The sequence below is a fragment of the Anoplophora glabripennis genome, unplaced genomic scaffold (genome assembly GCF_000390285.2).
Source record: "Anoplophora glabripennis isolate ALB-LARVAE unplaced genomic scaffold, Agla_2.0 scaffold1048, whole genome shotgun sequence".
Classification (NCBI taxonomy): Eukaryota; Metazoa; Arthropoda; class Insecta; order Coleoptera; family Cerambycidae; genus Anoplophora; species Anoplophora glabripennis.
In genome coordinates, this window is record NW_019417784.1 from 2,108 (window position 1) to 14,744 (window position 12,637).

At 34.6% G+C, this 12,637-nt stretch overlaps 1 protein-coding gene across 2 annotated transcripts; it reads left to right on the forward strand.

Moving 5' to 3' along the window:
* Window positions 1-474: 474 nt before the first annotated feature.
* LOC108914685 (biogenesis of lysosome-related organelles complex 1 subunit 2) lies at window positions 475-3,060 on the forward strand. Of its 2 annotated transcripts, XM_018720537.1 has the most exons (4): window positions 475-700; window positions 829-954; window positions 1,006-1,248; window positions 2,732-3,060. In XM_018720537.1, the coding sequence occupies exons 2-4, from the start codon at window positions 906-908 to the stop codon at window positions 2,866-2,868; spliced, it is 429 nt and encodes a 142-aa protein (XP_018576053.1). In that variant the 5' UTR covers window positions 475-700; window positions 829-905; the 3' UTR covers window positions 2,869-3,060. The 2 variants fall into 2 exon arrangements, with proteins under 2 accessions (XP_018576053.1, XP_018576052.1); XM_018720536.1 differs by having other exon boundaries at window positions 829-1,248.
* Window positions 3,061-12,637: the final 9,577 nt, after the last annotated feature.

Genomic DNA, 12,637 nt, shown 5'->3' on the forward strand with positions numbered 1-12,637 from the left:
CCCTCCCCTCCCGCGCTAGCCTAAGGGCCACCTTAGCAAAGCGCATCCCAGGCTGCATAGCCGCACTACCCTACCCAACCATACCACACATAAACATGACACTACCCCCGGGGTTTACACAGACGAGCCGGCGAAGCAAGAAGAGCGCCAGAAGAAAGGGCCCTAGCCGGCGGGGCCCAGCCAGGACAAAAGGAGGTCCCACAAAGCGCCCACACCGGCCGCATTTGCGCTAGGGGTAGACGACGGATGGGGCCCACCTACGAAGGCTGTCCAGGCCTACACGAATTGAGGCAGGATAAAGAGGAATAATCCCCCTCGATCCCAAATCATTGAGGCCAATTTCTAGCCATGGAATAATGGCGCGTGGCGCGCTCTGAACTGACTGGTACCCGTGCATAGGAATTAGATACGGCCAGTCTAGGTGGTCTCTGGTAATGCGAATTCTGTAATGTGTATTTCATTCGGGAACCATTGGCAACCCTGGTTGACTTGACTAAGTTCATGTTTATTTATATTCGAAAAACTATTTTATGAAAAACTGTATCAGTTGTATCACCCAAGATTATATACTTAAGTGTATCACAGTTCACAGAAGATAATTATCTTCTGTGGCTGTATGTTCTTGCCCTTTTAGTACCTATTTCCTCTAATTTGTATTAAGGGATTATTGTGAACATTTGTAGTAGCAAAAAAATTTGTGGTAAGTGGAGGGTATTATTTTGGGTACCGGCCACAAAGTATAAAGTTTATGCTTTGTGCACCTTGGAGTACAAATCATACAAACAAACTAGTACATTATAAATAAAATGGTTTTTGTTTATATTCCAGTCTCCGTTGTTCCTATCTATATACCACATTACTTTGTATGGCATTGCTTTAAAACGTAACTTTAAGTTCTCTCAAAAATGACTGATGAAGGAGAATCTGATGGTGTTACGGATTCCCCAAAAAGAGGTAAGATTGGAACTTATAATTATTCCAAATATTTAAGTTTATACATTTTAGGACCAACTCTATCCACATCAACTTCTAGTTTTGAAGCCCTAGATCCACATGATCCAAATTTAAGTAAATTAGCCAATACGATGTTTAGCAAAACATCAGAGTATTTATATGGAGAACTTACGTCAACTTTAGATGATTACAGATTATTAGAAAATATGAATCAAGCCACTATCACCAAATATTCGGATATGAAGCACTTAGCAGTCAATATCAACAAAAGCCTGAGTGAATTAAATGACAAATGTAAGAATAAATTATGGTATTTAAATTTTTTGACCTTGCTCCATATAGTACTTAATACAGGCTCAGTCAAAATTCACACCCCACTACTCAGAAATGTATTTGACAGTAGAAAAAAAAGATAAAAGTGAAAAATACTAAAATTCCAAAAGCAGGACCATCTTAACAAATTCAAATACAAAAAAGTTACTTAATTACTTAGAATATTAAAAATGAAGAAACTTTTGGTTAGCATGAACAAATCAGACACAAAATTCACTAGTTCCTTAATACTATTTTCCTTAATTTAATCTTAAGGAGGTTTATCTCATATGGAATTGACAAACAAATATTCATAAAAAAATTAATATAAGCGTATTAATATGAGGAAAATCTTCAAAAAAAATTATGATTAGTTTGGAAGACGAGATATTAATAAAATAATTTTTCACGATTTAGTATGGAGCCTTATCAGAATGTAGATTTTTTTGGTCTTTCCACTTAGAATGCACAACAATTGACAAATAGTTTCCACAGCAATTTGTATAAATAGGAAACCGATATTTAAGGAACCGTATGACAGCTCGTAGGAATCGATTAGGTACTTGTAAGATACATAATTTATAATAACTCTCCTTCAAACTGCTGCGTTGACTAACTTAACCTCCATTATGCATGAAGCGTATTATTTGAAATTCGCATATGTGACATATGATGTATATTTCAAGCTTAGGCATCCAAACAAACAGAATGATTGAACATGAGCGAGTGAACGCCGAGCCGAGCGCACCAGACAAGTGCAACGTTGCCAACTCTAAAATCTTTAGTCACTAGAAAATCTACAGAAATTCTCATTCGACTTTAGACGTACCCGATAAACCTTAAGGTAACTTCAGTATTGTCTGTGTTTTGAGGATTTATTAAGAATATTGTTTGCCTTCAATACAAGAACCAAAAGATTCTGTTTTAATACTTAATAACTTTTGTTAAGAATGTGAATTTTTGTCTCGATGTTTCTCCAAAAATGTCTCAATTTTTGCAATGTTAGTATTCTCCAACTTTGTCTTATTTTTAATTATAAGATACATATCCAAGCATTGTACAGAGTGTTCACCAATGATTACAAGCCACATAACCAGTTTGTTCGGAACAGGAATTTTATTTCCTTCGCATTAGCAATTAAATTTTGGCAAAATTAAAAATGATGAAAACAAGATCAAGGTTACTTTAAACACAACATTCTGTTTCACAGACTGGTGTTTGCTATAATTTTTCACGACACTTTATTCAACCTATTATAACCTATGAGATTTAGGAATATTTAGTTAGTAATAATGAAATGTTGCCTAAGCTCGGCAGTCACGTGGCTTGTAATCATTTATGAAGGCTCTGTACCTACTTTTTCTTATAAGTATTTGGTTTAATTTAAAACAAAAAAAGTGAATAAACACTTCTTACTATAAAAATATTAAATTTTAAATTATACTTAATAAAATTTTTGTTTTAGACAACTCTTTAATACCCCTTTTGCAGCAGATTGATCAAATCGAAGATAGTGTAGTGAAATTGGAGCAAGCTGCTTATAAATTAGATGCATATTCCAAAAGATTAGAAGCTAAATTTAAAAATTTGGAAAAACGATAAAAAATATTTATATATTTATAAATAATAATAAATAATGTAAAATATTGTAAAATTATTATTAAATTTAAAAGTGAATGGGTTTAGTTAGCTAGTGACAATATAATGGATCTTCTAGTTTAAAAATTTATTTCAATTTCTTTGAAAAACAAGTGCACAAAGAAATGTTTTGTCATTTTGTTGAAAAATGTTGACAATTAGAGAATTTCCTTATATAATTTTTAAATTGATGACAAGTATTGCAAACCTACATTTTTTATTTGTACTTCAGTGGTGGCTGGCAAAAATTAAAGTGGTAACACTTCGATAATGAAGTGAATGAATGTGTGCGTACATGCATAAATATCATAATCAACTGATATCGATGGAAGCAGGTGTTGATGTTTCATAAAATTTTTATTTTTAAAGTTATAGAGTACATATTATGAAGTTTGAAAAATTGAATGTTAGCATCAAATTAAGATTTAAATAGGTAGGTGTAACTGTGCACAAAATTTAATTGTCGTAAATAAAAAAAATATATTGATAGCATCTATTAGTTAATTATGAAAAAATATTTTGATCATGTGTAATTTTTATTTCAATTTTCAATTTTGCAAATTTTGTTCATAGAAATTGTCTGTGTGGGATTAGAATCATATTCCAAAAATGGTATGGGTCCCCTACCGTATTATCAATATGACTATATTAATTTTTACCAGTTACCACTGTATTACATCCCATACTTACATACCATTTGTTTTTAATTGTTGGCTGTTAATTGTTATACATACTTTTTTATATAAAAATAAATATTTAATTTAAAATTTGATTTTAATAGTCATGTAATATAGGTATCATAATAAATAAACAAAAAATATATGTATATACAGTGTGTTTCACTTAAAGTCGGAACACGTCCGTATTTAGGATGGCATTGGCCAATTTCCAAAATTTTTTTTATGTGGTAGTACCTACTCAAAAAGGGCTACTTTTTGATATTATATTTTTTGACATGTGATCTTTTCTATGGCTTGCTATCATTAAGAAAATATCCTCAAAAATTAAAAAACATATGCATTTTTTTAGGAAAGAAATTGATAGCATTTTCGATTTAATCACACCTCAAAACCCTAATTACAAAGTTTTATTATTATAGTTTTTACAGGGTGTTCACAAAATAGGTGCAAACTTCGAAAAATTTCACCAGTGTCCTGTATTAACAGTGGAAAATATGTTCAAATCATTTTATCATAATTTTGTTAACCGAAGGTATATCCATCCAGTTTCATTGATTTCACTCATACAGGGTGCTCACAATAAGACAGCCAAATTATATATTTTTTTATTGTACCAGAAATGAGTTTCACGACAAAATAATATTTAAATATTAATGTTTTCTATTAGTCCACACTCATTTGATATGCACTGTTCAATTCATCTCTTATTTTTAATAACTCTCAATTGATGTGGTGTTATTTGTCGACATGCTTGTATATTACATAAATCTTCTCTATTCTGGGGCCTAGTTTAGTTATATTTTTCACAGTTCCCCATAAAAAGAAATCAAGAGGTGTTAAGTCTGGAGTTCTTGTTGGCCACTCAACTAATGGACTGTTGCGACCTATGCACCTTCTCGGGAAATTCTCAGTCAGCCAATGACGTACTATTACCGCATTATGAATAAGTGCTCCATATAATTGAAGGTAGAGGTTCTGTTTTACATGAAGAGGAAACTGCATGTACTGAATCCAAGAAATCATTATTTAAAAAATTCAAAAATATCTCTGTGTTTAGATTAACATACAAAAAGGGCACGATTATTCGATCACATAAAACCCCACCAAACATGTAAATTTTTTTAATTAAGATTTATGTAATAGAATTAGACAAGCATGTCGACAAATAACACCACATAAATTGAGGAGAGTTATTAAAAATAAGAGGAGATGAATTATTGAAGAGTGCATATCAAATGATGGTGGACTAATAGATATTTAAATATTATTTCGTTGTGAAACTCATTTCTGGTATAACAAAAAAATATATAATTTGGCTGTCTTAATGTGAGCACCATGTATGTGTGACATCAATGAAACTGCATGGATATACCTTCGGTTAATAAAATTATGAATAAATATTTTCAAAATATTTTCCACTGTTAATACGAGACACTGCAATGAGTGAAATTTTTTGAAACCTTGTTGAGGTTAAATCTTTCTTTAAAAAATGCCTAATATGTTTTTTAATTTTTGAGGATATTAATGATAGTAGGCCGTAGAAAAGATCACATATCAAAAACTATAATATCAAAAAGTAGGCCTTTTTGAGTACTCCCACATAAAAAAAAAAGAATTTTGGAAATCGGCCAACGCCACCCTAAATACGGAGGTGTTCCGAATTTAAGTGAAACACACTGTATATATGCTTATTTGTGCAATAGAACAACTTGCTTTTTTTGTTAATGACCTGTACACCTACAAACCAAATATCCTGTATCTCAACATATTTTTTTCTGTTACTGTTTATTCACTACAATGTAAACTCAAATATTTTTTATTCAGTCTTGCTGTATAAAATAATTTACATACTTGTTTAAATGTAAGCACCTATTAACTTTCTTTTAAAAACTGTTTAGCCAATTCGTTTCCTTCCTTATTATTACTTTTTTTCCCTTCTTCATATCTTTGCTTAATTATATTGATTCTGTGAGCATCTACACAGCCAATGAAATCATCAGTATGTCGTTTACATCTTATCATACATTTTTCATTTTTCTTTAGACATGCCATTAACTGAAAAATTAACATAGGAAATGGGAATATAATTACTATATGAGGTTAACAATAAGATTTTGAAATAATCATCCATTTAAATTATGTCTCAAGTAAATGAAAGGCGATTGACAATTTTTTTTGGAATATCTTTTTTTACATTATTATATCGATGTATTATGAACTTAAATTTTGCCCCGATTTTGGCTAAAAATTTACAAGAAAAATATGCTAAATACTCTCGTTAATATTAATTTGAGCGCTTAAATAAAACTGTTACACATTAGTGTTGCCAATCAAATAAACTCGGAATTGACCACAAAGAAGAACACGACATGAGGTTACTGTGCTTTTTCGAAAATCGGGCGTCGAGGTTCCATTCGGAATTCATTTACTAGTATTTTAAGCTTTCGAATCCGCCTTAGTGTGGCACCATTGTCGATTTTGGATTTCACCGCACTTTCGATTTCTGGCCACTGGGATGAACCATCGCTCTGTGGGTTTCTTTGTCGTGTTTTCCTTCTGTCCAGTTCAGACTTCATCGAATTCGGGGAACTTTGAGTCAGTCCCCGAAATTCTAATCTGGAACGACTCTTCCTCCTTTAGATCGCGTCATCGGTAACACCCGCTGCGCCAACAGTATCGATCTCCGGCGGCGAGGTATGATTTAGGGCTGCTTGCAGAGGTTTTTTGAAGTGACAACAGAAATCTTGAAAAGGCCGCAGCGCGTCGTCTTAGTGTCTCTTACAGTCACTAGATAACATACTAGTGACTGTAGTGTCTGTGGACAGCATCGGCCTCTGGCGGTGTCAACCGCTGTCCCCGGAGCGATTTGTGAACTGAGGTTAAAATTGCAATTCCCCTTAACTGGTGGTAGTTTTCGTCTCGCCTCTAGGCCCTGAATATAGCGATTTTGGACGGCTTCGCGGTCCCAATTGGAAACATGAGTGAATTTTTGAACTGTATTACGACAATATACATTTATCATGGACGCTGTGATCGTGAAATTTATAACTGAAAGTTCTCGTGAAAAGCTTTACTTTTATTTTGAGGGAGATAGTTAAAAAAGTTTTTCTTTTTATTTAATGAACTCGATAGGAGCTTAATGCGTGCGAAATAAACGTTATGTTATACAAAAAGCAACTTGGATTGATTTCTCTACTTGTTGTTAAATCAAACGGGTGGCGACACCGAAGATAAATACAGGGTGTTAAAAAAAGAGTGTAAAATATTTAAGGAGGTAATAGTATGAACCAAAATAAGCAGAAAAGTCCCAATAAACATGGGTCCGCAAAGTAACGGTTGCGGAGATATGGAATGTTTTATGTTTTTTAGCCCCTTTTTTTATTTTGCAAAAACGTTGTGTATTTTCTTATAATAGTTGGTTGATGTTTAGTGAAATAAACAGTACGTATTTGACAGTTGTTCTCAGTGCACAAGTTTTCTTTCGCTATGGCTGGTTACTCTAACGCAGAATTAACAGACATGCATTTCATGTATGGTCGTGCTAATGGGAACGCCACCGAAGCGCGACGTCTTTATGTTGACGCTTATCCAAATCGCCAGATTCCTTCACAACGCATGTTTGGAAGAATTCACCAAAGATTGCGTGATACCGGTTCCTTGAGCAAACAGTGCCATTTATCCGGAAGACCAAGGTCGGTATCCACTCCTAGAGCAGAAGAAGAAATTCTAGCACTGGTAGAGCAGAATCCAGGTACGAGTGTGCGGAGAATATCAGCCGAGGTAGGAATTAGTGGTCCTCTTGTTTGGAGAATCCTTCACGAGCAACTGCTTTATCCATACCATGTGCAACGAGTACAGGCCTTAAATCCAATAAATGATCATCAAGCACGTTTGGTTTTTTGCCGCTGGTTTCTACGTCATGATGCTGAAGACCCTCGTTTTCTTGCAAACATTCTTTTTACTGATGAGGCCGGGTTCACAAGAAATGGAGTGTTTAATTTTCACAATACGCATATTTGGGCCGACGAAAATCCTCATGCTCTAATAGAATCTGGACATCAGGCACGTTTTTCATTAAACATTTGGATGGGTATTGTAGGTGACAGGTTTCTAGGTCCTGTTGTTTTACCAAACCGATTAACAGGCGCTGCTTACCTCAACTTTCTGCAGAACACACTGTATGAGTTTTTGGAAGACATTCCTTTGAATCAGAGGCAACAAATGTGGTTCCAGCATGATGGTGCTCCAGCTCATTTTTCCATGGCCGTTAGAGAGCATTTACACCAAACTTTTCCACATAGATGGGTAGGAAGGGCCGGACCTGTTTTATGGCCTCCAAGATCGCCTGATCTGAACCCTCTAGATTTCTTTGTTTGGGGATATTTGAAGACATTAGTGTATGGTACTCCTGTAAATAGCCTGGAAGAGCTGCAGCTACGGATTAATCAAAAGTGTCAAGAAATCCAAACCAAGGAGGGTGTTTTCGAAAGAGTTCGAATATCGTTGAGACGAAGATGTCGTGCCTGCTTGGAAATGGACGGAGGGCACTTTGAACATCTTCTGTAACTTTGTTTTTTGTTTGTTAAAAGCTTCCTTTGTCGGTTTATTCCTAATAAAATAAAATGTTTGAAAAACGAATAGTGGTCCATATCTCCGCAACCGTTACTTTGCTGACCCATGTTTATTAAGACTTTTCTGCTTATTTTGGTTCATACTATTAACTCCTGAAATATTTTACACTCTTTTTTTAACACCCCGTATGTAGTTTAAGGTAGAAACATATTTCATCATTATCCCGTACGTCACAGTACAATATGCTTCTGAATTTCAGCTTCTATATTAAATTTAATAGTAGGCAATTAACAAAGAGTCATATTATCTAGTGCATTAAAAGTTACCGTAAACCGCACATACACAAATCACAAAAATTCGTAGTGTAACGTCCAGAGTGTCCATTGTAAAGGAGATTACTTTCATACGGACGAAGCAGATTTAGAAGATGTTTCGTTATGTAAAATTTGTGAAACGCAATGGCAAAACTGAAAAGATTAAAAAATATAAAAAAGAACGTAATAGAGAAAAACGCACTGCGATTTACGTAAATAATTTACTTTACTTTAAATATTAAACAAATTCGAATTAGGACAAAAAGAAGAATAATAGTATTTCTTCAATGTTAGATATATGCTTTTCTTTTCATTGATAATATCACGATACCTATATCATTTTTAATTTTTATTTTAGGTAATTACTAATTTTTAGCTGCTCATAATTTGATAAGAACTTTAGGCTTTATCTTCATACCTTATTTAAAGTAAAGAGTGCAAGTAGCTCTTTAAAATACATAATTTTAAAGAGGTTTTTTTTATCCCCAACATTTTTTTATAGTTTTATCATGACTTTAAGGCATCGCATCGTATGCACCGCTGACGCTGATTTTTGCTAATACTTAGTATGACAGTATTATCACAGAAAAATAGCTATCATTGAGCTATATTTTCTGTGGTATTATACAGCTTGAACAAATTCATCTTGTCCGTTAGTTTCAGTAGCGCAGTAGCATTTGCTCATATATTTAAATATATAATATGAGAACTTCATTAAATAACTATATTTACCAGATCAAAATAAAATTTTTGCACAGAAGGTACTTGCCCTACTATTAAGGTTTCCCGTCTTTGTCACTCCTACTACGGACTCCCTTCTTGACATGTATATGTCGCGGACAAGATGAGTTTGGTGAAACTCTACAGTAATACATGAATATTTGCGCATTTTAAAATTTGTTAATTCCACTTGGCAATTCCTTACCGCAGTATAGTCACAATCTGGAGGTCGATAATCATAAATCTCCGCTTCGATTAACTTAATAAGATCAATCACACATTGATAAGTAAGTCCATTCTGTTGCGAATGAATGTCGTCCATGCATTTAAGTTTTTTGGCCCATTCTCCATCTTTTAACTTGTTAGGTTTACTACGAGAACACTTCTTTTCCTCTGAAATATTTCCTTGTACTGAAACTTTCTTTCAAGCTACGAAGATTATTTTTACCTTTTGTAATTCTGCTAACGCAATTATCTGACAAACTGATGACGCTTTCCTTCCCTTCATTTTTTTCAGAAAATATATTTCCCATTACAATTTTATGAAGAAAAAATAGAGAAGTACCTTTGAAGTATCATTGGAATTTTGTTATTTTACTGTTGCATATGTTCAAGTGACATTATGTAACATCATATATTTTAATTACTATAGTAATAATAATTGCGTCTAGGTATAATTAATTGTATATTATTGTATCAACATTGATTTTTTAAGCCATGCATCACTGTCTATCTCGAGTAGATACCATATTTATTGGTACCAGACAAAAACGTCGGATCGTCGGAACGGCGAGTTCGTGATAGTATCGCCAAACAACTTGCTGAAACTCGGCGCATCCTGTAAACTAGGCCATTCTATTTTATTGGTCTTGCGTGGTTCTGGTCATTATACGACTTGACGTTTTAAAATTGGTACCCGCCTCGCTAAGTTATGTGATGGCCACAGTACTTATAAATAAATAAAGTTTTTTATATGAACATTTCTGTAAAAATGCTCCCACTTCAAGATATAGGTTTGACAAACAAAAAAAATACTAGTTATTATACAGAGAGTAATTCAACATCTGCTGTAGAAAAACATTGGTGGCGTGTATGGGCGTAGCTAGGATTTTTTGCTTGGGGTGGACCCAGAGCTGCTACAAGCTCTACAGAGGCCTCTAAACAAAAAAAAAAACAAAAAAACATTGCATTGCGTTTTTCTACTTAACCGATATAACATTACCGTAGTCAACGACTTACCGATATGAGAAAGATATTATTAGGTCATTTTTTCTGGGGTGGTGGGCTGTGCACACCCCTGCTCCCCTCTAGCTACGTCCATGGTAGCGTGGCGTTTAATTCTCAGTCGAAGAATATCGTGTTTAACGTGTATTTTTATTGTGTATCATAAAATAACGCGGAAAATTTATTTTACTTTATTGTCTTATTAATTTCTTAGAATTCTTTCTATCTCAACAAATATTGAACGAACTGTAATGTCGTATCACAAATAAGAACAAGCTCGAAAATCGCATAACTATCCAATCGACCATTCCAGAACGAGTTAAATTTCACCATTTTCACCAAAGACGAATAGAAAAATAGAAATATAGAAAAATTAATTTCTTTACTGTTCTTAGATGTTTAAAATTGTGAATCAATACAAATTTTGTGACGTGATTAAGAATGCAGAACACAACCTTCTTCTCGACCATCTGCCGTCTACTCTACAATTCCCATGCCGATAGGGGAGAACCTAATCTAAAGAAACGCTCATACCGAGAGCCCCGAAGCAAAGTGAATTTGGCTGTCTCTGTCATCTTCAATATCGATCGCACTAACTGACGTCACAAATTAGCGTGGCAGCAAACATCCATTTAAAACATTTTTTAATTGTCAATTAACAACCTTTGTAGATTATTTTTAAACATTTAAATAATATATGCAAGTTGCCCACTGAGATTATCATTTTTAGCGGAAGGGTTAAAAAATTATTTTACCTGATTGGTTAATTTAATCTGTAAAATACATAATACGCGTCATATTTTGCTTAAAATTTAATGCTAGTGAAAATAAACTAATTTCCTGCAGTAGAAAAGTTTTTTCAATTATTTCTAACTTTACATCTTAAAATAGAACTTTGTGTTATTTTAATTACATAAAAAATGAGTTTCAAATTACTTAAATTGAAAACTCCGCAATAATTAATTTAAAAAATGTTTTTCATCTTTCTCGGTTATTGAGAACAATGTATATTGCCGACATTTGTATGTATTTAACTTTAATCTTTTCAGCAATAGTAGGTAGTAGTCCAGTAATTACGTGCTCTAAATTACCTTTAGGTGGTAGCTGGAAAATTTTTAAGAAGTTTTTATATCCTGTAGTTTTATGTATTTTGAGCTTCTCATTTCAAATTTTTCATTTGCCACCTCGTATATTTGCCGCCGGCGCCGCCATATTGTAATAAATGGGGAAAAGAGATTTTTTAAGATATCTAGGAGACTCATTTAACGTGCAATGAACAATAATACCCATTTCCACACCACCAGAATATATGGCGCGTTTTCTTTCTGTGGTTTCCCCAGTAGGGCTAAACCACATATTAATTGATAAATGAAAATTACAATAACTGATTTTGCTTTGATGCTCCTGAGGTACCAGCTTTATCGATGCTCTTGATAGTTGAAGGCAACGAAGTCTCAGCTTCGTGTGGGATCAATTATTCTAGCGCAGTAGATTCTTCTCTAATTTCTGTATCATTTCATTACACAGTTGTAATGAACCGGTATTGATGTTAAGTTTTGTGTAAGAGTTTTGCTATTTATTTCTTTAATTAACTTAATTGGCAAGAGCAATTATTGTCCGCGAGTCGAGCTGAACCGTCCGTTCGCCCCACTCTGACGAGTGCCGCGCGCATAATCCCACCAAGACTACTGGTCAGTTAAGGGGGGATTGTGGCAATAAAACAACCGTGCCTGGACGAAAACAGGCAGTTCAGATCATGAACTCGAAGAGCTCCAGCTCCAGCCCTGAGGACCACCCCGATGACCTGACACCGACCCAGAGACCGCCATCCGAACCGAAGGAGTTAGCCACCAGGAGCAGCGACCCGGAATAAGTAAGCAAATTGTATTTCCTGATCTCTACTTGTCCTGTATTGGCATATGTCCTGCCGAGTTTTGAACTCTATTTTGAACTAAGTGCTGTCCGGTGCGGCGGCGGCGTTATCAGGCGGAGGTTGACTGTGCATAACATCGCCTTCGTTTTGAGGAACGTAGCTAGGGCACATTAACTGAAACCGCTGGTTGACTGTGCATAACACCGCTTTCAGGAGACATCTGTCGTATACAGTACGTGGTGCGGCAGCGACGTTGTCTGGCGGCGGGTTGACTGTGCATAACATCGCCCTCGTTTTGACGAACGTTGCTGGGTACCTTGACTGAAACTGCTGGTTGACTGTGCATAACA

Coding starts and splice junctions, on each gene's coding strand:
- LOC108914685 (XM_018720536.1), top strand. CDS start 906: ATGACTGATGAAGGAGAATCTGATGGTGTTACGGATTCCCCAAAAAGA. Junction 1,249..2,731: donor GAGTGAATTAAATGACAAAT/GTAAGAATAAAT, acceptor TTTTTGTTTTAG/ACAACTCTTTAATACCCCTT.